General features: G+C 33.4%; 1 protein-coding gene across 4 annotated transcripts; it reads left to right on the forward strand.

The window, feature by feature from the left end:
* The first annotated feature begins 1,796 nt into the window (after nucleotides 1–1,796).
* Nucleotides 1,797–23,920, forward strand: LOC108343745 (protein ENHANCED DISEASE RESISTANCE 2). 4 transcript variants are annotated; one of them, XM_017582112.2, is made up of 22 exons: nucleotides 1,802–2,177; nucleotides 3,296–3,370; nucleotides 3,532–3,585; nucleotides 4,446–4,511; nucleotides 4,802–4,860; nucleotides 5,348–5,424; nucleotides 6,295–6,408; nucleotides 6,678–6,712; nucleotides 9,692–9,792; nucleotides 9,872–9,955; nucleotides 10,555–10,619; nucleotides 10,913–10,984; nucleotides 11,228–11,398; nucleotides 12,401–12,600; nucleotides 12,710–12,776; nucleotides 17,822–17,994; nucleotides 18,585–18,686; nucleotides 18,954–19,001; nucleotides 21,533–21,676; nucleotides 21,765–21,860; nucleotides 22,942–23,043; nucleotides 23,725–23,920. In XM_017582112.2, exons 1-22 carry the CDS (start codon nucleotides 1,956–1,958, stop codon nucleotides 23,815–23,817), a joined length of 2,220 nt encoding a protein of 739 aa, XP_017437601.1. In that variant the 5' UTR covers nucleotides 1,802–1,955; the 3' UTR covers nucleotides 23,818–23,920. The 4 variants fall into 4 exon arrangements, with proteins under 4 accessions (XP_017437616.1, XP_017437601.1, XP_017437592.1 ...); XM_017582103.2 differs by having other exon boundaries at nucleotides 1,804–2,177; nucleotides 9,872–9,967; XM_052874881.1 differs by lacking the exon at nucleotides 4,802–4,860 and having other exon boundaries at nucleotides 2,113–2,177; nucleotides 9,872–9,967.
* The last annotated feature ends 1,939 nt before the right edge of the window (nucleotides 23,921–25,859 follow it).

Below are 25,859 nucleotides of genomic sequence, written 5' to 3' on the forward strand. Positions count from 1 at the left end.
AACTTTAACTCTTTATTTTAAGATCAGTTCTACCTTTCCAACATCTTTTTCTCCCTCTCTTTAACTCTTTTTCTTTTTATGATTGAACTATACCTTATGCTAATTGAATGGTGATTTTTTTTATCTCATTAGTTTCTAAATCAGAGTAAATTATTTTATTTTAAAGATTTATTTTCTTTTCTTGCTCGTGTTTGCTATCTGTCTTGGTTTGGTTAGTTGAGTAAATGAATATTTCAAAGTCTTGTATTGAAATTTGGTAGTGCTTAACTGTGTAGTTTAGATCTAAAATTTTTAAATTTTTTAATAAGTGGTGGTGTTTATTGTAGTTTGAACGATTTTTTTGGTAAAAGAAATTATATGTTTTTTTTTTTCATTTTGTTAGTGAATTGGAAATGATCGTTGAGTTAATTATAAGAAGTGATAACTCTATTGAAATTTGTTTGTAAATTTAAAATGATTAGTTTTGTATTTTTGATTTTAGAGTTTGAAGTGAATGCTAAATTGAGTTTGGATATACTTTTTTAGATAGTTGAATTTGAATATTAAGTTAAGTATTTGAATTTCTCTAGAGTTATAAGTTTTGGTATATTTTATGATTTTTTTATGTAAGTTATGAATATTTGTTCTTTACAAAATTAGATGAACACTTTGTTTTCATTATTTGAAAATTTAAAATAAAATTTAAGAGGTTTAGTTAACAAGGATCATCATTCATTATTAAGCTAAAATTAATTAAGTGAATAATTAGAGAGTTTTAATCGTAAAGTGGTTAAAGAGTCATTGAACAAGTAATGACTCAGAGAATTTATACACGTGTTTAATTTGTTGAAGGAACTTAACCATAACTAAACTAGTATAACTATTTGTGGGATGAATACGGTGTTTTAAATTGTTCAAATAATATTTTTTTTAAATAATTTAAAATCTTGCAATTAATTATATTTAATTGAATTGTTGTATTTAACCACTTTTTATACTCAGATATTGTCATACTATGATGCATAGTGAATTGAAAACGATTATTTATTTCTATAACGAAGCACATGCTTGGAATGAAAACAGTTGAAGATGTAGACTTTTGATGATAGGTGAATTTATATGTTAGCATGAGGTGTTAAGTATAAATGCTTATTATAATACAGATCTATGTGTCATCTATATAAATATATATATATATATATATATATATATATATATATATATATATATATATATTAAGTGTTGGTAATTTTTTTACAATTAAAGGGATCAGTATAAGGCTATAAAAACAAGAAGAATTTGTGTAATTTTAAAACCTTAATGATTTTATAATTAATTTAAGAGTATAAAATACAATTCAATTCTCTGTTTGGAAAGGAAAAAAGAGTTAGATAAAAAATAATAAGTTTGACTATTTTTAGAATAATTTTCTGAACTAAACAACCTAACTTTAACTCCATACTTGGTCGGGATGTATTTTTTGAAAACCATCCTTGGCAAAGTAAGCATTCCTTAATGAATAAGTTTATGATAGGTATATTTATTTTACTTTTTGAAATCACTCAGACGTAATAAAGTAGTAACAGACAACTACGCCCTTAACCAATAAAAAAAAAGTTAGAAAAATCTAAAAAGCGAAAACTTACAGGTGGCAGATTGGGAGTGGCAAGAGGCATCCTCCAACTGGCAATGGCGCGTGGTTAAGCGCGTTTGGCCTGGCGTGGCATAATGACAAAACTTTGACGGTCAGCTCAACTTATACCAGCTCGTACCTCACCATCCCCAACGTAAACTGGGCTCCACCAGCCTACCCAACATTGGGCGCGTGTCACAACGAAAACCAACTGTGTGATTAATCTCTTAACTGGAGACATTAAGGCACGTAATAACGATAACGAAACAAGTGAGAAGAATCCGAGATACCGAGGGAGATCACGTGTGTGGTGCAGCAGCAGCAGCAGCAGCGGCAGCGTGAAATGGACGCTGTAGCAACAGGTTCGGAGCTGAACAAGTCCGGGAGCGGAGGTTCGGAGCGGAGCGATGACAGCGGAGGAGGAGGGATATTTGAGTACTCTGGTTGGGTTTATCACTTGGGAGTCAATTCCATTGGCCACGAGTATTGTCATCTCCGTTTCCTCTTCATCAGGGGAAAGTATGTTGCCATGTACAAGCGTGATCCTCACGAGAACCCTGGCATCGTATGATTCCTCTCCTTTTCTTCAAACCTTCTTTTACTGTTTCGATCAAAACGAAGTAGTATAATTGCACTCTTTTTGCTTTAGAGTATAATGGAAATTGGAATCAGTTTATTGAAGCTTGATACGATTAATGTTGCTGCTGCTGATTTGAAATTGAGAATCGTTTTAGGATGAAGAACCAAGAGTTTTATAGTTTGATGGATTAATTATAGTTTCGATGGTGGAATGGTGATATTAATTAAGTACGAATGTTGATTGAAATACATATTGTATTTACCGCCGTGATATGCGATTGTGGATTGCGCTATGCTACGTTCGGTTTCCTAAAACTTGATAGTAAAGGATCGTAGGCTAATGATGCTGTGTTTAGCTGATTACCACCAGAGATAATTTCATGTCGAATTTGTTCGATTTTAGTTTCGTTTGTGCTGGAGGGATTTTGTAGCATTGCTCTATCTTATATCTGTGGAATGGAGAGGGATGGAGTGGATGCGGAAGACGTTCCACTATTTTCGTTCTCAAATTTTTTTAGATTATAAAATGACTGTTTTATCTTTCAAATTTTCACCTAATCATCAGTTTTTTTAAAAATATATGTTTAAAATAAAGATACTATTAAAAAGTTGTAGTCCATTTTCATTTTCTCAAACCATGGAAAGCAATCTCTGATCTATTTCATTCCAATGTCTACCACTAATCTAGATATAGCCTAAACCGAAATCATGATTTGAACAACTACTCTTCAAATTTACAAGTAAAACAGATAAATGACAATTTTAAGAAGGCTCTGTTATAGAGAGAAGGAAGACTCAACTGGCAAGATGAAATACTAAAGGGCTAAGCAGGGTCGTTGCCATTCCTTGCATTTTTGTGTATAAAAGAAAATATTTGTTTTGGTACATTAATAGTCATATTTCATTGAGCGTACATACTAGTTTGTTTCAATAATTTTTTAATAATTTTATTTACTATTTTTTTTAAATCTGGATAATAACGCCGTTTCAATCATCTTTCACCTTGGCTTTTATCTCTTTCTCTCTCTCTCTTTCTGATGAGGAACTTTTATCTCTGTTTCTTCAACAATAAATTTGTTAATGATAAAAGTTTCCTCGTTGCAGAAACCAATTAGGCGGGGAGTTGTTGGACCCACGCTAATGGTGGAGGAGCTAGGTCGTCGAAAGGTCAACAATGGGGTAAAATACTACTTGTAGTTATGAAATTAAACTGATTATGCATTAGTTTTAATGGAATATTCTCCATTTGACGGATAAAAATCTCAAGATTTTGTGTACATGCATGTCCTGTTACGTTCTAAATTTGATGGGAGCTAAATGCTTTTTGTTTTCTTCCCCAGGATCTTTATGTTTTACGGTTTTACAATCGATTAGATGAGACCAAAAAAGGAGATGTAAGTTATGTTTTTGAATTGCTTATTCAAATAATTGGTGATGATTGGTAGTGATTGATAACTACATCGGTCTGCATGCGATACAAGTTTTTTAACATGCACAACAGCTTAGAAGAATTCATGATTGATCTTGTAACTTATTATAATACTCTGCTAAGTATAAAACAGAAGGACAAACTTCCATCTTCTGTAGATTGTAAAAGCTGCATATCATTTGTTTCTATAAGAAAATATAATTTTTGTTGCTTTCAAGTTTTTCTTTTTTGAAAAGAAAAACAGTAAAACAGAACACACCTTTCTAAGCGGTAGCGCAATGTGTGTAATTCTTTTTTCATTTTTTCTAACCAAGATTGATGTAAATTTCTTTCCTCTAGTTACACTTTTCAGGTATCGTGTTAGAGTAGGAATTTATTAATACCTGAACAAGCAATAATTGCAAGAAACCCACAAGGATCCACCTAGTGATAGGGAGGTCACTAATAAATATTTAGTCTCACATGGAAGATGTTAATGTGAGGCGTATTAGAGATCCCACATCTTATAGAGATAGGATTAAATTATAGTATATAACATCTTATAGAGATAGGATTAAATTATAGTATATAAGTAGTTGCAAAATCCATTTTACAATTCGTTGAAAATTCTACTTTATAAATCGATTTTATAGGATTAAGTTAAATTTAAGTCCACTTTGTAAGAGTTTCTTGATTCAACAATTGCACTGGAATGCAAATTTATGTCTGTATTGCAGAGCTTATCAATTTAAAATCTAATGAGCTCCCTCATGGCATGGTGTTATACTTTTTTCTGTCCTTTTGTAGTATAATATAAGTTTCTTTTGCGTGTTTATTTTCTTCAAGATTGCTTGCGCTACAGCTGGGGAGGCCAGGGGATGGATGGAAGCATTTGATCAGGCTAAGCAACAGGTATGAAACAATAACGCGAGGTTTGTGTTTATAACTTGAGCATTGCCTTTGTTATTGTTTTGAGTAAGTATTATTAAAACCCAAGTCTGATTGAGATTCAAATTTATTTCTGGGGCAGGGGGCTTGGATATGAAGGGTTTTTTTTTTTAAATTTCGAAATGTTTCCCTTTAATGTAAAGAAGGCGGAAGTAGTTGTTTGCTATCTGAAAGAATTGGGATGTCATAAAACTATATGACATTTTGCATAATTTATGAACAATTTTAATTTATTGGATATATGCACTTTGTAGGCCGAGCTTGAGTTGTCAAAAGGAATTAGTGCCAGAGACAAACTAAACATGGAGAACGAGTATGCTCCCTCTTTTGAAATGCATTTGCGCATTCAAGTCTCAAAGAATAACATTATTTTAATTGTCTTGTTGGCCACACTGACTAATAGTGTTGTATCATACACAATGGCAGGGGATTCAATGCTTTTGGTTCTTGAAATCACATGTGTTCTTCTTTTATTTTCATTATTTTTATAATAAAATTTAAGAAAATAGTTTACTTCTAAATACTTTCAAGAAATACTGCTTAGAGTTAACTATTAGTGTTTGTGTTATATATATATATATATATATATATATATATATATATATATATATATATATATATATATATATATATATATATATATATATATATATATATATATATATATGAGAGTTACGATTAATGAAAGACCTGCACAGTTTATGTGAGCATAGTTAGGTGTTATGTTCTGTCTTAGACACTCTTCTTCTATTAGATAATTTTACACAAATTTAATATAATTGCTCTTTATGTTATGGAAGGATCAATCTTGAAGGACATCGACCTAGAGTGAGGCGATATGCCCATGGTTTGAGGAAGCTTATAAGAATTGGCCAAGGTACAAAAAGAACCCAATCATGATATTCATCGTGGAATACTTTTGAGCAATTAACATGCTTAATTGATTTTATTGGATGACATATTCTACCTGTTATGTTTCTTGAGGAGTACAACAGGACATCTATTTAAATTTGTGATTTACTTTCTTCATGAGCTGTAGATCAGAAATTTATTCAATCAGTATTACAAACATCTGTATCCAGCCTCTTATCAGTTCTAGAATTCCCAAAGTGGCCATTGGTCCAAGTAAACTGACTGCCAGATGAAGACAAGTTAATTAGAGAATTCTGATCAAAGTAGTCCTGGAACTCCCTGCAAGCCAAAGGAGAAGGATAACTTTTACCTCTATACTCATGACTCCCTGGCACAATGTTAAAATCACCAATAAAGGACCATGGAGCTGAAATCTGAGAAGATAGATTAGAGAGATCCTACCTCAAATTCACTTTTTCTAACTGAATAGCGGCTTGAAGAGCATAAGAAAATGACAAATATTCTGTAAACCATTTTAAAATAAAAAGAAACTTTTGAGTAGAAATTTTTGTTCAAGTAAATATTGTAGAGAAACTATAGAGGAATTAATAAAGAAGAAATAAATCACGGATTTAGTTAATCCCGGTGACATAAAACCCTCTATTTTATTCCTATTTCAAAAGGAGTAAAATTTGACATTAGCAATTTACATTGAATATTGTGGGGGTGGCAGTAAGTATGATTCTAAATCAGTGATATATTAGTTTTGCAAGGAATTCCATGTTTCTTTTCTAAATTCGATAATTATGGAGGAGTTGCTACATTAGCATTCTATATCTTGTATGCTTCTCTCTTTATATTACTAGCTAATTTACTCTTGCGTTCTTTTTGAAAGGCCCGGAAAAATTGTTACGACAATCATCAAAGTTGTCCAGAACAGATGGGTTTGAAGGGGATGGAGGCGATGCAGTTGAAGCACATCAATGGAAATGCGTTTTTACTTTGGCTGGTAATTTTCTTCTGTTTTGCATTATTTTGTAGTCTATTGCAATTCTGTCTTGTTTTTCTCCAGTAGCCTAATAACCAATAAGCTCATGCTCAGTAACCAATAACCTTGTTTTTCTTTGAATGATTTGATTGTCAAACTCTTGATACAAACAAATATGCTTTTACTAGCTTTTTCCACTTGTAATACTTGTTTACATTATTTTCATTAGAAAAAGTTATATTTAAATTTATCCTTATATATTTAGATGTTTCTTTTGTTTGTGATTTCAGGTATTAGAATTTTTGAGGATGTTTCTGATCACAAGGTTTCTGAATCTATCCTTATACAATTCACTTCTTTGGGCAGGGGAGGACTTGGGCAATATTGACTATTAATTTATTTCTTGAAAATTAGTTAGCTTTCCATTCACTCTGTTAGTCTAACATGAGTTGTAATAGTATAACACTTGTCTCATCCGTGAGTAATTTATCATCCAACACTTGTTTATTTGTTGATATTTTCCTTTAAAGCTTAGCAGCATAAGTCACTTGATGGAGTTTAGCTGAGAAAGAAAAAGAGTGAATGATACACATACACATATAATTGAGACTATAAGATAGAGTGATACTGTTATATTAAAACTCCTTAGCATTATCAGTTTGAATGACCTTTAATTGGTGATTTGTTTGATTTTCTGCAAATGTTTTAAAGAGATTGAAAATAGCAGAAACTTGAGATTTGGAATGAAGAAGATAAATCCAAGTAAATTTAGAATAAGCATCTAAAAAGGTTATGTGATATTTGGCACCATTAGAGGTAGGCATAGGAGCAGTTCCCCATATGTCAATGTAAACCAATTCTAAAGGAGTATTATATGACTATCAGATTTAGAAAAAGGAATTTGATGCATTTTGGCTGGAACACATATCACAGGAAACAGCAGAAAAAGCTGTATTGTTGAGCATGAATATTGTTGAGCATGAATATTGTTATGCTTTAAAAAGAAACTACAAAATTTACATAAGTATGATTAACATTGACAATGGGAGAAGAGCGAAAGGGGTAAAAAACGTATAAGCTGTCTTTAAGGAAGCCTTTAAGGATGATCTTGTTTGTTTCCTGAGTTTTAACTAGACAGATATTAGAGTGAAATTCAAAATATACATAATTATCTTAGGCAAATTTAGAAATACTAATTAAATTCTTGGAATTATGAGGAAAATGCAAAAGATTTTCTAAAAAATAACTATTTATGTGTGGGGGCTGTGAAAAACAGTAGAGCCAATGTGAGAGATAGGCATACCCATTCCATTACGTAGTTTGATCTTTTCATTTCCAGTGTAGGAATTCTTGGTCGTAATATTATTTGAGTCAGGTGTTATGTGATGTGTGGCACCACTATTCGGACACCACAAAGGATCACTTAGAGTAGAAGGCATTCCCAAAATTTGACACTGGTTTTTGCTGTTGCCAAGAGTTTCTTGTAAAGTTCTTTGTGTTGTTGATTGTTGATTCTTGAAAGAAGAATTATTGTGGTTGGTGGATCTGTTATTCCTCTGGAAGTATTGAGAACTTTTGTTTCTATAGGAGTTATTAGGACCAGAAATAACTGTTATGTTGATGACAGGTAGTTAACAATTTTGTATTTCTCCAAACGTTCTTCTTGGGGCAAAAGTAAAGCCTCTATTTCTTCAATGGTATAAGGATCAGTGCATGTGAGGATGGAAGTGACAAAGCTTTCATAGTCTTCTGAGAGGCCATAAAGAATGGCTTCAATGTGGTCTTCTGTGGTTAGAGGAGATTCGATGACAGCCAGGGTATCAACAATCTTCTTGATATCAAGAAGATAGGTGGCATCAGTTCTCTCATTTTTAGGTGTACAAAGTTGAATCTTTCAGGATTTTATCTTTCGCTCTTGATTAGGATGCGTGATAAACATGCAGCTTATTCTAGATTTGAGAAGCAGTGGTGAGAACAAATGTGTCCATAGATGTAAGAAGCCAAATAATCAAGAGTTGATCTTGTTGCTCATATTGGAGATATGTGGGATTAATAATGTTGTGAAGGGTGTCATCGTGATTGAGGTATTTTGGTGGAGTTTCTTGACCTTCCAAGAACTTGAAAAGTTGCAGTCCTTTGATTGTGGCAAGCACTTCTGTTGTCAGCTGAAGAATTTTCAGTTGTAAGCTTGAGAGAGATCGGTATGTTGAAAGTGTGAGGGTGGTAGGAGGAAGTAACAGGGGAGGTGTTAGAGTTGTGGGCAAAAGAAGAATTTTCAGAGGCCATGGTTTCAACTCTTATTACCATGTAAGATAGAGAGGATCGAGAGAGATAGAAGATAGAAAGAAAACTATATATCTAATTATTGTCAATACAAAGAATACTCACTTAACCTATGCAAAGGAAAGCATACACACACACACACACACACACACATATATATATATATATATATAGGAAAGAAAGGGTAACTGATAAAACAGAATCAATTACTATTTGTTACTGTTGTGTTATGAGATACTTGACAATCTCTAATAGAAACTAATGACTAACTGAAAATATCAACAATTCAGAGCTAGCAGCACAGCAAAAAAGGCTTGGGATAAATTGAAGCTACTGTATACTAGCCTTGTTTAATACAATTAGTGCATGGGTGTGTGTCTACCTGCATCCGTTGCTTATAGGTTCAACATTGATTTCTAGTTATGAGGAACAACTTTATTAACTCATTTTACAAAATCAAATAGACCTCATAAATAAATAAAAGGAATATATGGATATTGCTTATGGCAAAAAGTGTTATTTATTTATTTTGAGACTCCATTTTCTTTGCTTTTGGAATAGCTTGCCTGTGTTCTTCCTATTATGAATTTGTGTCTTACATTGAGAGGTTCTGGGTAGTGGTATATTAGTATCTGCTCGGATCTGTATGAGTAATGCCATTATATTTTCAGAAGGTTGGTTTTATATTTTTGTTCTATTGATAAAAGTTTAAAAGACACCTTTATGTGCAATGCTGTCCTTTATATGATAACCTAAATGGCTATCATTAATAAGAAAGTTCTCTCAATAAATACCTTATACATCTTTATATCCCAGAGCTTTTTCTTTTTATGCTAATGAATCATCTCGTTGACTGATTCACTAGTTTTGTTAATATGTAAAAGGTTATCATATGCTCCTTGTGTAGCTTCGTTCCTATTTTATGTTATATTTACAACATCTGAGATTGGTGATTTGGTTCCCTATGACAGGGCAGGTAAATAAGTCTGATTTCTGATTTGCCATTTTTGGTGCTTTGTAGAATGGTAAGACTGTCCTTGCAAAGTCTGTTGGTGTGGTTGATGCAACTGCAGATACTGTTTTTGAAGTTATTTTGAACACTGACCAACAGAAAAGATATGAGTAAGTTTCCTATAGAAGGTGCTTAAGTGTCTTGATGACATATTAAGGAAATTATTCTCTTGTATGATTACTTTTGCAGGTGGGATACATTGATATGCGACTTGGAACTTGTAGATTCTTATGATGGACACTACGATGTTGTTTATGGGACATATGATTCTAAGTATCTATCTCGGTAATCTATTGATGTTAATATTTTCAAATTTGAAAAGTTATAGCATTGTAGAGATTGGATTGCTGTAATATATGTGCTGTAAATTTCATTATTGTGTGAATTTTTTCAGTAACAGAGATTTCTCATTTTTGTGGACTTTTTTCAATGGTGAAGATTTCTTTGCTTAGCTAAAATGATTTCCCTGTTGACTTTGGTTTTCCTTCTGCTAAATTCTTCATATACATGTGCTATCTAATTTGTGTGAATTTTTCAATGATAGAAATTTATCATTTGTGTTGATTTTTTCAACGGTAAAGATTTGTGAGCCTGACTAATTTGGTTTCCTATTGTCTTAGGTTTTCATTCTGCTAAATTATTCTATAGGACGAGCTTACTTATTTGGGTGTGTGTCAGTCCATTATATAGTTGTTAGTGACGAAATTTTAGTTGCCAATTATCTACAGTTTCATGACATCTCTCTCTTCTCCCCAATGGCCTTATAATTTTTGTTTTTCATCAATGAATAGAAAAGCAAGTTTTATTATAATTATTCTCACTTAATCATTATTTACTTTTTATAATGTTCACTGAATTAACTTTTAACTCAGGTGGCACTCAAAGCAGGATTTTGTCTTCTCTAGACAATGGTTTCGTGGACAAGATGGAACATATAGTAAGAATATGATTGTAGTGATTGCTTGCTTGGACCTTTTGTAACAGTAGTATTGTGCATTTCATTTAATTGCTGAATACAAAGCGTATACATATTACTAATCCACTGGAAATTTCTTTTATTTTGGGCGTTGTATCCATATCTTTTTTACATAACATATATTTTTTAATTAATAATTTTGGTACTGTTATGGCAGTTTCTCTGACCTTGATTTAGATGATCACCATGTTGTATTTTTTAAACATACTCTGACAAATATATGCTGAAATATCTTATATATTTAATTCTTGCAGCTATCTTGCAATGTCCAGCTATACACAAGAAGAAGCCCCCAATACACGGATATCGACGTGCAAAAGTTAATCGTAAGATATAACCTTTTGCATTAAATCCTTGGAATTGATAAGTGGTGCTTGGTGGTATTTAGTGGGATCCACATTAATTTCACACATTTGTGGAGGGTGTATTGATTTCTATATGATGGAAATCATTTCTCTTACTTTAACTTTAGACTCTAGGGACTGATTAAAAGAAAGAAAATATGACCACTGACGTATTTTTCAGCATTGACTTGTTTTATCACCTTATGGGTTGCATTTTGGCTGCAGCAACTTCATGGGAGATTAGAAATTTGAGCACATCTGGGGCATCAAATAGCCCAAGATGTTTAGTGACCCACACTTTGGAGATAAACTCTTCGTCTTGGTGTCGATGGAAGAATAACCAGAACTCAAAATTTCAGAGGAGCATTCCACATGCATTATTGTTCCAAGTGGCAGGTTAAGTATTTGCACCATTGTTTTTATCTTATATATTTCTCTGAATTTCTAGAATGATTGACACTTGAGTTGAGATTTTCAAAATTTGGTTATCTAAACTCTTCGTCTTCGTAGTTTAATAAATAGGCTTCTTTTGATGTAGTTCTGAATTCTTTCTCGAGCAGTGAGAAAAGCTGGCCTGTTAATTGTAACATAATACCGAAGACATTATTCTGACATAAATGACCAGTTTCCGTCTTTATTTCTTTCTTTTGATTGGGGGTATTTGGAAGAATCAGGAAAAGGAAAAGCATGAGAGGGACGGAGGAAAAACTTTCTTTTTGATAGTGTATGATGAGATTCAGCGAGAAGAGAATACCGGGTTGGGATATTAACTTCTTGGTTTAGGAATGAATCTGAGTAGTTGAGATCTGATCCCATTTTGGTAAGACCTTAAGAATTTGGAATCACACCAGAGGGGAAGAAAGTGAAAGCTCAATTTTATCTAAATTTCAGCATGCAAGTGTACTGTTCAACACAGAACCTATGACCCTTGAAACCATTCAGGCTGGAGTCCATAAATTATTTGTCATGTGACAAAGCTATTAAGATTAGATTGAGCTCCACAAATTTATTAATTATCACATGATTGTAAACTAAATCATTAACTAACAGGAAGATACTGTTGGCTTCATGAGTTTGAATACTGACATAACGCTTAATTTCAACTAATTATTCTTGTACTGTGCTGAACAGCAAAGTTTCCGGCTATAACAAGTTTTCCTCCTTCAAACATCGTAGAAACAACAAACTATGGAATTAGCATTATTATTTGCTCTAAACCCAATACCTATCTTTACAAAAGTAACCGTTGCTTTTATAAAGTAATATATTCTATTTCAAAACAAGAAAAAGGAAGTTTCTCACGATTCAATGTTGGTCTGCCTTTTTTCTCTCATGCATTTTGCCCATGAATACCATTCTGGAGGCATTTAATATATATGTTTCTAAACAATGGGTCAGGTCTGAAGGAATACATTGCTGCCAATCCTGCACTCCACCATGAAAATGCCACCACAGTTGTTCATTCCAAAATCTCTGATGCTTCTATTTCTAGTGCTGAATGTGAGGATGAAATGCAGGATGAGTTTTATGATGCAATTACTGCCGATTCGTCAACATCAGATGAAGAAAGTGATGATGATCAAAAACTTGTTCCGCAGGTTTTCCTGATTCTACACCTATCAGCTATAAAAGTAGTCTACAGTAGAAATATGTGTCATTTGAGTTTTGTTAAGTTCTATTGTTTAATGACATTTTCCAAATTATCAGGAGCCAAGAGTCAAGCTAAAGAATATTTCATGGGCAATCACAACATTAGCTTTAAAGCGAACTGCTGGTACGTTTTACCTTGTTATTTGTTATTTGGTAGGGGAAAAGGAAGAGAAACTATAATAAAATTCTCTACGTACAATGCTCTAGTTATTTAGACTATCCAATCATTCCAATGAACATTTCCTTATACAACATGAACTTTGATCACTCCTCAAAACACTGAGAATGTACTCAAAAATACCTTTAGTAGATTAAATTTTATGTATTCCTACAGTACTCACTCCTATGGCGGTAATTATTCTTAACTCAACACATTTCTCTTTTTATCTCAAACAACTTAAAAATAGTAAAAACATGCCAGCCATGTCAGTTTTTTAATGGAAGGAGTACACCCTCTTGGAGTGCAAAATTTTCCCCTTTTGACGGGTTGAGAAAAATCTATCAGCACCCATTAACTTTAAAAAAAAAATATTTTTTCAATTTATCGAAATAAAAAAGGTAGCATCACTTTGTTGTTTGTCATCCCAACTATCTTGGCACCACAAATAACATCAATATTTGCAGCACCCTAGACTATCATTGAAGAAAAAGAAAAGCAATACAAAAAAAGCTTGGGGACCAAACCAAAACCTAAGCAAGGTAGAGAAAACCTATCTCTAAAATTCTCTAGATTTAGAAATCCAAGAATATTATCCCACCAAATGAAACCCCGAGATAAAGTACCATAATCAGCAAGCTTATCAACACACTGGTTGTCCTCCCCATACAGATATGAGTAAAATGTAGAAGCATATGTATATTGTTCTCCATACAATTAAACTATCTATCTAATTTGCCTTGGAATCAAATTACTATTATGAAAAGCTTGAATGATCAGCAGTCACATCCAATCCATAGTTCATATAGTCCATCTCTTGTAGATAGCCATTTCCATGAGTAGGATAACCCCATAGCTTCGACATGTAAGGCCCAATGGACCAATAAAAGAGGAGAATCAACCAACCCTTGATTTATTTTTTTTTGCAAATAATAAGTAAAAAACATTTATAGGTAATTTAAATAGTTTGTTATTGGTAGAAATATTTTAATAAACAAGACAACAATGCAAGGCTTGTTGGTATTTTCCCTCTAATAAAACTCTACATGTAGTAGTTGTCATACTTGTATCAAATGCACTAGGTGTTGTATTGATTTTATTCCTTGTTTTCACTCTCGGTCATGGGTTAAACTCTGAGAATAAACATTTTGTTTTAATTTTTTAAATGTTAAATGTTATGCTAATACAATGATCAATATCACAAATTTGAAAAATACATGGACCAAACTCAAGCAAGTGAAAGGCTATGTCAGCACACCTTTTGTCATTACTTTTTTCTAGAATAAGTTATCTTGATTATGTAACTTGTTTAGACAGGTTAAGAAGTTTGTCCTAAAAGGCTGTTTTTTGCTTATTAGCATTAATTACCCAAATATAGCCTTTTCCTTGTACGCTTTGGGATTCCTGATGTAATTTTCTTCTATAAATAACATGGATCAGCTAAGGTATAATCAATCTCTTAAGCCTTTTTCATCATCCTTTTGGTCTTAAGTTGGTATCCAAGCGAGTCAATTGTGTTTTTGCTTGTTTTGCAATTGTCCACTATCGCCCACTATCATCCTTGTTGCCATCTCTCCATGGTCATTTTATTTATTTTTTTACGAAGACCTAGTTTGGTTCGTCTTAGAGATACAATGAATGTTGTGATTTGCTGCCGTCACCACTGTCTGCCACTACCTTTTTGCCAACGACCACTTGATCTAGCATGTCTTGTTGTGCAACTTCCAACCCATCGATCCTCATACACCTCAACAAAATGCTATAAGAGAAAAAAATAAACATTTAATTGAAATTGTGTTAGGAATAAAAGAGGGAAGTAACATGATACCGAACGGTAAGGCGCGTTGGAAGTGAGGCCGAACGGTGCATCAGAGGATAAGCCGAACGGTAAGGCAAAGGGGAAGTGAGGCCGAACAAAAAGAAAGGGGGAAGCGAGGCCGAACGGTCTGAACAGTAAGGTTAGGGGGAAGCTAGGCCGAATGGTGTAATAGAGGAAAAGTATACCGAACGGTATCACAATAAGGCAGGGGGAAGTTAAAAGCCGAACGGTGGTTTCAAGGGAAGAGGGAGTTAAGGGCCGAACGGTAGCCAGGAGGGAAGATGGAAGGGTAGACCGAACGGTATTTAGTAGAAGCAATTTGGGTTAGCAGAAAAGTTAGGGCTTGGGAAGGCGACACTATAAATAGTCTTCCTGGGGGAGATTACACTTTCTTTCGATAATAGACTGGGCATATTTGCCAGTGGAGGAAGATAGGCTTCCTTGGGGGAGATTACACTTGTAATTTTCTATACCTTATAGAATCAATAATACATACATACTTTCTTTTTTTTGTTATTCAATGGTTGAAGCAAGAGTATTTAGGTTACTCGCATAAAGTAACCTAATAGATTGGTCCGACTGCCGGATCTCTTTCGGAGGAAAGAAGAGCTAGCGAGGAGGAACGATAGCGAAGAAGATGGAGGGAAAATTAAACGCACTAGAAGGAAGAACAGAGGGACGAATAGTGGCGATAGAGTCGACAATGGAGGAATTGACGGCAGAGATGCGAGCAATGACTCTCGAGTTCCGACAAACTTTCGGACGACGCTCCAGGAACCGAGATAGGAGCTCTGAAGGAAGACGCGATTCCGTCAATGTTGGACGCAAACGACGACCGTCGGAAAAATCAGAGGAAGAGTCGGAAGATGACAAGGAGAAGTTCGACGCAGTTGGAGGAAGCGCGTTGAACTACCTACATTTGAAGGTGTGGATCCCATGGGCTGGATCGCACAGGTAGAGACATATTTCGATCTCCAGAGCATGACGGAGAAGGAGAAGATGAAGATCGTCTATAGATGCATGGAGGGAGGTTTGGCGCGTTATTGGTTCCGCTTCTGGCGGGAGAAAACCAGGCATCCGACTTGGAAGATGTTCCCCGACGCTCTGACGCGTAGGTTTGGCGAACTAAATCGGGGCACCGTTTGCAAGAAGATGGCAGAGGTGCGACAGGAGGGATCTCTCAACGCCGACGGAGGGCATGAAGACGAAGAAGATGAGGAAATTGACAATCTCTTGGATCTGGAGCATGTGGGTAAGGGAATGGGAGAAACGGAGTTGAAGCTGAGCACACATCAACCACCTTTGCTGATTCAGTGCCGTCTCTTTCACATGGATTGCACAATTTAGGGCACTCTTTTGGTTAACATAAAGCTTCTTCCTAGAACAATACAAGTTAGGCATTCAATGATTGAAGTTGAGAAAGACATTAGTCTGAATATGCAAAGCATAAATTCTTTGGAGGTAGTGAACACAAGCATCAAGTCAAATAGAACTTGTTTATCTAAAAATCTGATTACACTTTTGAGCTATGGAGGAGTGCCAAATGAATTCTTCAACTCTCTACTAGAGACTAATTTGGAAGATGCAAATCAGGTTTTCTCCAATGAGCGTGTCGCACTCAGAGCATCCATTAATAATGGCACCATGGATGAATACATTGCGGCAGAAATGATTTTATGTGGAATTCTTCTGGATGAGCCATTGTTGCAGTATCATCTGTCTATACTTGCAAGGGAGGAACTCAAGCAGCTTAGAGGAGGGAAGCTATATATGCCTGATTGTTTCTATTTAATGGGGACTGTAGATACCACTGGATGCTAGAGAAGGATCAAGATTGTATAATACGTGAGAGTGACCAAATTACCGGGGATGTGTTGGTCTACAGAAATCCAGGTTTACATGTTGGCGACATTCACATAATGCATACCACATATGGGGATAAGTTAGAATCTTTTGTTGGACATAGCAAGTATGCAATTTTTTTCCCGTGTGTTGGGACTCGCTCAATGGCAGATGAAATTGCTGGAGGTGATTTTGATGGAGATTTATACTGGGTTCCCAAACATCCTCAAATTTGACAGTATTTCAGAAAGAGTGACTCTTGGATGGAAAATTCTGGCCCTTGCCAATCTGTCCAATTGGACTCCGGTGTTAAAAATCCTAGTACATTTTCAACCAAGGAATTTGAGGATGAACTTTTTAGACTATTCCTCAAAATTCGTTTCCAACCAAGTAATGCAATGGGTGTGGCAGCTGACAGCTGGATGGCTCGTCTTTTGACATTAAAAAATTACTGCAAGAAAGAGAATGAGAAGGGGAAGGAAAATCTGAAAGAAAATATACTTAAGTTGATCGATATATACTACGAGGCATTAGATGCTCCTAAGAAGGGAGGGAAACAGGTACAAGTTCCAGATGATTTAAAAGCAGAGATGTTTCCGTACTACATGGAAAGAGATAAATCATTCACTTCAACCTCTATTTTGGGTTTAATTTATGATTGGGTTGGTACATGGCAAACAAAAGACATCGAAGATTATTTTTTCCTGGCTTATGATTTTGGAAAAGAGGTGAGCAGAATGCTGGAAGTTAATAGAATCCTGGTAGAATGGAAGACACTGGAAGAAGATTTGCCACCACCCAAGCCTCCAGACTAAATTGGAGGAAGAGGAACGTTACAACAAATAACAGTTCCATGACTACAACCTTGAGGACAAGGTTGATGAGGCACAATTCAATGTTTTCCATTCATTCATTCATTCAAACCTCTCTAATTAGAAGCATATAAGCACTACGTGCCAAGACCCTCTAACAGAAATATTCCCACACCCCATATATTCTAAAAATGTAACAAACTCCTTCTGGAATGTCTGAGTCACCACTACAAGAAAATAATATATTCCATTGTTGCACTAAATACTCCTTTTAGGCCAATTAAGTTGCTTCTTCAACATTCATGTCAATTTGTTTGATATAAAATTATTCACGTGCTTTCACATGTTGGCATAAGCTTTAGGAGTTTTAACTCGCGATAATACATGTACTCAGTCTATATATCTAGTCTACAAGAGTAAAAGAAAAGGGTAAGGTTAAAATGAATAAAGCCTTCTCTCTTGTGAGTAACTGGTTATAGTTACATATGACTTAATTTCATTTGGAATTATAATATAATATATTTGATTATTGGATGCAGCTCCTGATCTCAGCGAAGAATTGGATCCTCATGTAACTCCTATCACAATTCCAAGTGACTTGCATTGTTCTTTATGGAAAGGAAAGGATGACAATGACACAAACTGTTGGGCTTCTCCTACTGGAAAAGGATTTATGATTAGAGGAAAGAACTATCTTAAAGATAGTTCTAAGGTTAGTAAACTATTTGAGTCATTCAATTACAGAGTAAAAGTACACCAAATCTTTTCTTTAACTTGGATGATTAGATATTGTGCAGTAGTAGTGTGCAGGCACTTTAGTGTCCTTCGAATTAACAATTATTTCTGTTCCTGAAACTGGGGCATGTTGGGGGTTTGAACTGTGACTTTATTCTTATTTTTTTGTAAATTTTGGAAGTCAATATTTCTAAATTCTAGAACTGCTGTTTTCAGCAAAGATCTCAATCTACTTTTACATAATTATAAAGTACTTGTTACTTTATTTTTTCTGTAATGAAAAGAAACGACACCCAATCCACTTATTGTTGCATGTCATGAGAGCCTTACTCCTGTAACAGTGTTCCTCAACCAGACAAAAGGTCTTACTCCCCCACTCTAAAGTCACAATTCACAAGCCTTTTCTTTTTTATCCACATCTTTACCCTAAAATCTAGTGACTCCTAATAAAATTATAATCAGTTAACCGATTCCTTCTAAAATATACTTTTCCATATAGTGTGATTGATCTCATATCAGATTTTATGGGTCGGTCAAAATGTCATGAACACAGAATTTGTCTTGCAGGTAGTTGGAGGAGATCCTCTTCTCAAGCTTGTAGGAGTCGATTGGTTAACAGTTGATAAATCTGTAGATAGAATTTCCCTTCACCCTAAAAGTTTGGTTCAGGTAATGCAAATTTTTAACATTCTATCTTTTAATATTCATATTGATTATTGTAAAGTAAGGTTGGGGAAAGAGGGTCAGTTTTCATTGAACATGTTATTTAAAAAAAAGTTGAAAATTTCTTAATATTTTTTTGTTAATGTACAAGGTTTTGCAATGTATATATATATATATAAGATTACATGTTTGTTCCCTAAAAATATATTTAATATGGAAATTGTCAATTTCATGTCATTGTATTGTCTAATATCTTTTCCTTCTGAATTTCAGTCAGAAGCCGGGAAAAAGCTTCCATTTATCCTTGTCATTAATCTCCAGGTATGGATGTTATTGCTTTTGCTATCAACACATACAAATTGGGAAAAATTAAGGTTATTAAATGTGTGAATGTTAACAGATCCCGCAATGAATAGTGATATAACTAAACTATGTATAAATAGAAGGAAACCTTCGCCTTATTAGTTTACTTTTGAAGTTTAATTAGATTTGAATTCAAATTACAAGGTGATATAAATGCTTATCCTAACAATTCCTTTTGGATCTATTGAGTTGCCTATTACGAAGATTTGATTGGACCACCATAAATGTTTAGTGCTTAGTGTAAGGAGAGATGTGTTGGAGATATCGAACTTACTTGTGATATGACTGAATAGTGTCTATAAATGCTAGACAACCCTCATCATATGAGCTAGTTTTTGTAGTTGAGTTATGCCAAACCCCAATTTTAAGAGTGAATAGTTATAAACCATTTTTAAGTCCTTGATTATTCAATGATTCGTTGAAATGGTAAGATGCAACATGTCCAAACTTAAGGCACATCTGACATTGAATGCTGGAATAGTAACCACTACAACCTCCACTAGGATCACCACGACCACCATAATCAGCACCACAAAAGTCACTAGAAAAGGATTCTGATAGAATACTTAGAGTATATGAAAGAATAAAGAATAAATGAGTAGGAGGGAAAGGCAGTTCTGTCAGTAGTTAGTAATAAGGAGGGAAAGAGGAGTTGTATAAATAGGGGAATGGGTTGTACAGAGCGGGGATTGATTCCTTTTGTATACTGTTAGATATAGACTGGACATCTGTTCCGGTGGAGGGAGAGGACTTCCTAGGAGGTTGAGAGTGTACATTGTACATTCTTTCATCAATAATATACATTCTTTCCGTTCTTTCTAGCGTTGGTGTGTGTGTTGCTACGTGTGATCGACTTCTTGACAAAAGAAGTCTATCAGATTCACAGTTCTTGAGTTAGGAGAAAACATTGTTAATTTATTAGAAGGTTTTGTAATCATTACAAGTGTGGTGTTGTAAGCTATTAGGGATCTTTGGTAATCATTGCTTTAGAGATAGAGTTCCTTATGTAAAGAGGCTTATGTACTGTTTTACTTATTCAATGTCAATAAGATCTTTTTCTCTGCTTTATCCTTTTTATGTTGTGTCAGATCTCCCGATGTTGGGAGCTTTGCTTTTGTATTTTTTCCCTTATGGTCTTAGCTGTAGTTTCCATTTTTTAGGGTTGATGAAATGCACCTATTTCCTTTGTTTATCTGGGTTGTCTTGAGTGCACCAAGTTTGTTTCATGACCACCATCACTGTCACTGTCGTAACCACTGCTGCTTTTAGAGCATTGAATTTGACTGGCGACCACACCAAGAGATTCTTCGTCCTCTGATTTGATAGCTCCCGGAGTCATGCCACCGTCAAAGCAGCTGCGCACCAAAACGAGCACCATTTTTTTCTCGCGGGTTTCACATGCCACCCATTTCTGGCACGTAACGGCTTGTTTGACCACAGTTCTTGCCGCCGCTTGCTTTGTTGGAGTCGGCCTGAGGTGGCAGTTACAGATCTGCCCTTGTTGGGCAGTTTCACCTCAAGTTGTATGTCTCTCCTTTGAAAGAACCCTGTTCACAGTTTTCTTTGGTATGTCTCTTTTTGGCATGTCGATTCCACTAAGAAATGTGGATCTTCTACATTTGCCTCATGATAGCTATCTTAATGGTTGAAATTATCATAGGTTAAACTAAGGTATTTGTAGGATCAGTACTGTCATCATAGTGAGAGATATGTAACTGCCTATATTAACAGCCTGTAGTTAGTTGTGTAACTGACTTAACCTAATCTCAGTTTGTCTAACTGACTTAACTCCTTTTCTCTAACAACTAACTGCCCAAGAGACAGTTGGATAACTGCTCTTCTAATAATTCACACATTAGAAGCCTGATATACTACTCTTCATTTTACAGTAACAACTATTTTAGTGCTGAGGGGTAATTGTTTACCAAGTTTCAAGCTCCCTGAGCTTTAATGGAAGTGGTCATGTTGCAACTTTTTTTATTTTTGGATTTTAATAAAAGAGTTTCAAAGGAAATTAAGAAGGATAAATTGTGTTTGATCCTTTCCTACTCTTTAACATTATTGACCTAGTGATTCTTCAGTTTGTCTCAACTGTCTTTCTCTTTCTGGTTATACCTAGTTTGAAAAGTCTACTGCTGGCATATTATTGTTTTTGACATTGAATGAACAATTAATTGAGTAGCTTTACTACTAGTAGTGTCAGGGCTGCCAACTTTGACCGACAAGTAAATTGGAAGGTTTTACTGCCTTTCTTTTTTTAACTTAGTAAGCATAAATGTGATGCTAAAAGCTGGAAAGTTAATTGATTGAAATCATGAATAGTCTGTGACATGTGCTTCTGTCTCTGAAATCCACAATCATAGATCTATCAATGGCTCAAGAGAAACTTCGTCTGTAGTTTATATAGATAAAGTGCATTGGAGATTTTTTTTATGCCACAGATCTACTTCTCATTGAAAGACTTTCCTTTTGTTTGTAATCAAACTCAGGTTCCTGCCAAACCAAACTACAGTCTGGTTCTGTATTATGCAGCTGACAGACCGATAAATAAAAATTCTTTGTTAGCTAAGTTTGTTGGTGGTAGTGATGCATTTCGGGACTCAAGATTCAAGCTTATTCCTAGTATAGTTGAGGTTTGTGATCCTTGATGAATTTTTATATGTGCTATGTTTGATCCTTGATAGATAGCATTTGTCAGCTAATAGTTTTCAATTGGCACAGGGATATTGGATGGTCAAGAGAGCTGTAGGAACCAAAGCTTGCCTCTTGGGAAAAGCCGTAACCTGTAAATACTTTAGACAAGATAATTTTTTGGAGGTAATGATACCTTGGTATTTTTTCCCATTTGACTTAAGCTTATATCTTGAAGTAGTTCTGGGCCTTACAATCTCAAGTTAAGAAGTCAAGCTTGTTTATGCTGATTCTCGAAAGTAATTGAGAAACTATTTTACATAAAATCTCTGCGTTATTACTATTTATACTATATCACTGGTATTTTTACCTGTTCTATTGACTCTTGTATTAAATATTGTTTCAGAATATTGCATTTTGGTATGGTAATTATTTGTTCGTGTTTGTTGATGAAGTTCTTGTACACTTTTATACTTACATTACATTGTATGAGGTTTATGCAAACTGCATACACCTGTCATTTCCTTACCCTATCCCAGTTTCCATCTTAGAAAACCACTCCCATTAAATTAAGAAGACAAGTGAACAGATTCACATCAATGGCTACTTTCTAGCCACTCATCGTAACATTTTCTCATCTTTAATTCTTGCTTACAAAAATATAGTGTAGTGATGAAAACCAAACCATATTAAATTCAAGTAGAGTTATCTCATGCATCATGCCAAATAGCCTTATCTTAATTTCTCTCTTGTAAATTGTACTTGGGATTTTTTTGTCTTTACAAGTCTTGCTGATAAATTGGAACATACTACTGGGTGAAATTGTCACTCAAACTATTCGTAGCTCTCGCTTTATATGACCAAACTTCCGGTAGGACATCTGGGGGAGGACGAGTTTTGGTTTTTGTTGTAGATCAGATGATTTTTGTATCCTAGCTGCTCCCTGAATGCAATCATTCAAATTGGAAACAAAATAGCGTCTTAATATAAATAAAGAATATCTAAAGCTTAATTTTAGGTATGCTGTGTACATTCCAAATCCCGTGACCAGAACTTTTGGCTCTAGCTTATGGAGTTTAACGTTTATTCTGAAATTTTAGTTTGAAATTTTCTAGTTGTTGAACATTCCCATTTATTACTGTTGAAAGTGAATGCAATAATATGCTAGTTGGTTGTAGAATTGAGCTTCAGTCTTCCGGTAACTTTTCTGTCATTTTCATATTTTCTGGTAAATCACACTCTTGTGCTATTTTTCTGTAATATACAGATTGATGTGGACATTGGATCGTCTTCTGTAGCCAGAAGTGTCATAGGCCTTGTCCTCGGATATGTTACGAGTCTTGTTGTCGACCTTGCAATTTTGATAGAGGTTTGTGCCTTTCTGTTAATAAAATTTACGGACAGACAATCTTCTTGTGGTATCATCTTTTTTTGTTCCTTTTTAGTGAAGACATTATTTTTTGGCGAAAGTGCTGAAGTTTTAATTTATGACTGCTGTTTCTTCAATTTTTCGGGTGTAATTGTTTGCAGATAGATAGATACTCTTAATTTAAAGGGTGTCTGTTTCTATTTCTATCATGGGATAAGATTTGGTGTATGATTCTATTTTGTGTCATACTCCTGTTTGTTTAAAGGAAAATTCGGTTGGTTGTTTTGCAGAGGATTTTTTCTCTTTCTATAGTATATTCCTCTTGTCACTACTCTCAGACATTCTGCTTTTGATTTTGTGCTATAGCTGGCGTATACAAATAACATATAACCATTAATATCATATAAGGACAACTGAGAGGAAGAGGTTTGTAAAACTGAATTTTTCTAATGAGGAAGGTGGTGAGCTGCTTATATTAGTATCACTTTCAACCGAAATAAGCTATTGAGGAAAATCTTTAATTTCTACAAGTTTCTTTATATTAGGAATGACAAAGGAATAACTCCTCCAGATTCTTTTACATAAACTGTTTGTGCATTCACTTCTGAAAGTTAAAATTTTCATCACACGTGCATTCCAATTTTGGAGTAGTTCAGGTATTAACTGATGCTATACTTGCAGGCAAAAGAAGAATCGGAGCTGCCAGAGTATATTCTTGGAACTGTCCGATTAAACCGTTTGAAACCTGAATCCGCTGTACCATTGGAAGCTTAAGATGTTCTTCCAGGAATGTTGTATCAGTTGATTATAGTCCATTGTTGTCACTCTAATTTACACAGCGGATTCAAATAAAAAAATGAGTGAGTTTTTGTGAAAACTTCAGGTTCTGTTTTTATTTTTTTTTTTCCCTTCTCCTATGTCTCTCATCTAAATTTGGTTCCCTTGATAAGTTCACCCAGTTTATTTGTAGATGATAAAATAGGCCATTATTCTTATAGTTGGAATGAAAAGCAATAGATGGAAAGAGGAGCAAGCTAACGCCTTTCTCTTGCAGGAAAATAGCAATTGCAATAATAATAATAATAATAATAATAATAATAATTTATAACTATATATAAAAGGAATATATCTCTTTGGTGCCTTTAATTTTTTAATTTTATCTTTATTATTTTTTTAAGTTTAAATAATAAATCATAATAAAAAAATTTATTTTTCAGTTTTATTATTTAAAAAAATTAATTTAAATAATTATTCATTATAAAAAAACTATTTACTTTTTATCAATTTAGTAATCACTTTTTCAAATTTAAATAATTACTCATAATAAAAAAATTATATTCACAATATTACTTATAATGTTTTATTTTAATAATTAAAATTTATCTTTTAACTTTATTTACAATTATATATCTATAAATATTTTTTTTCTAATTTTATTCTTTTAATTACTATTTTTAAAATTTAAATAATTTGTAAATATTTAAAAATGTGTATAAAAAGACAGTATCACATTTGTGTTTAAGGTAGTATTAATAAAGTTAATAGACATTTATTGAAATTAGAAAATAGGATGGTATTGTTAATAATCAATATAGTGAATGGTTTGGGTAAGGACTAAAATAATAAGCAATCACGTAAATAATAAGGAATTTTTTTCGTGTATACGTTTTTTCTTTTGATTATCTTTTAAATAACTTATTTTAAATTAAAAAATCATATCTTCATTTTTATCTTTTTAATAATCATTATTTTATATTTAATTAATTTTTAAAGGAAAAATAAATATCTTTATTAAGTAGTTAACTTTCTTAATGAGTAACTAATTATTATAAATTTTCTTATCCGTGTTTAACTTTTGCATATAAAAAATTAAAGATAAAAATAAAATATAAATAAATAAAATATTTATAGTATGATTGATGGATTTTGAGATATTAATATAAAATGTTAATGTTCATATACTCATGACAGTGATACTCATGATGTTATTTGAGATAAAATATTTATAGAAAACATGTAATATGATAGCATAATTTAATTGATAACAAATAAGTCAATTAATATTTTAATTTTTAAAATCATAAAAGGAAAGGCAAACTTCAAAAGTTTTTTTTTCTTTTTTTTGGAAGGCAAGCTAAAACTGTAGAAATTTTTACCAAGAAGAACATCTTTAAAAATAATTATAAAAGAACAAAATATGTTAATTGAAGACTCTCAAATGTACTCGTGAACAAAATATATAAATAATTGTCTCTCAACTAACTGCTCTCATTTATTAAAGAATGTTAAAATAAGAGTTTATGGTTAAAGATCTTTTTGAAGCCCTACATCCAATTTAAGAATGATTTAGGCTGAATTGAATAAAACCATATTAATTTTTTAATATAATTATTATTTTCAATATATATCTGTCTATATGCTTAGACATTAAGTTACAAGTTAAACAGACTAAACAAAAAGTGGTTCAGTCAGACATTCTATTTTCTTACTCAATTTGTTCTTTGAAGTTTTCATGATAAACTTATTTTACGGACTCTATATAAAAGTTCATAAAATAATTTACGAATACATGATAATATAAAATTATTTTAAATTTAGATGCAAAACCTATTTTCTCTTAATATTTGTATGGATTTGTCAGTGTAACACACCTTATATCTATTATCTATTGGTGTATTCAGAATTTTAGAATGATGAAGAGAAAGCAAGGGAAAAAGATATCATACATGATATGACAAAAAAGAAAGCAGAAATAACAATTATTTTTCTTGAAGTTCTGTCCCTTTCCTGACTTTCATTGTAACAAAATAACATCA

Source organism: Vigna angularis, chromosome 1 (genome assembly GCF_016808095.1).
Source record: "Vigna angularis cultivar LongXiaoDou No.4 chromosome 1, ASM1680809v1, whole genome shotgun sequence".
In the NCBI taxonomy this organism is placed as follows: domain Eukaryota; kingdom Viridiplantae; phylum Streptophyta; class Magnoliopsida; order Fabales; family Fabaceae; genus Vigna; species Vigna angularis.

Bases quoted from the DNA above. Each gene is read 5' to 3' on its own strand.
- LOC108343745 (XM_017582103.2), top strand. From the start codon at position 1,956: ATGGACGCTGTAGCAACAGGTTCGGAGCTGAACAAGTCCGGGAGCGGA. The intron at 6,713-9,691 runs GTTTCTGAATCT...GGTGCTTTGTAG, and splicing joins AGGATGTTTCTGATCACAAG to AATGGTAAGACTGTCCTTGC. The intron at 19,002-21,532 runs GTATGGATGTTA...AATCAAACTCAG, and splicing joins TCCTTGTCATTAATCTCCAG to GTTCCTGCCAAACCAAACTA.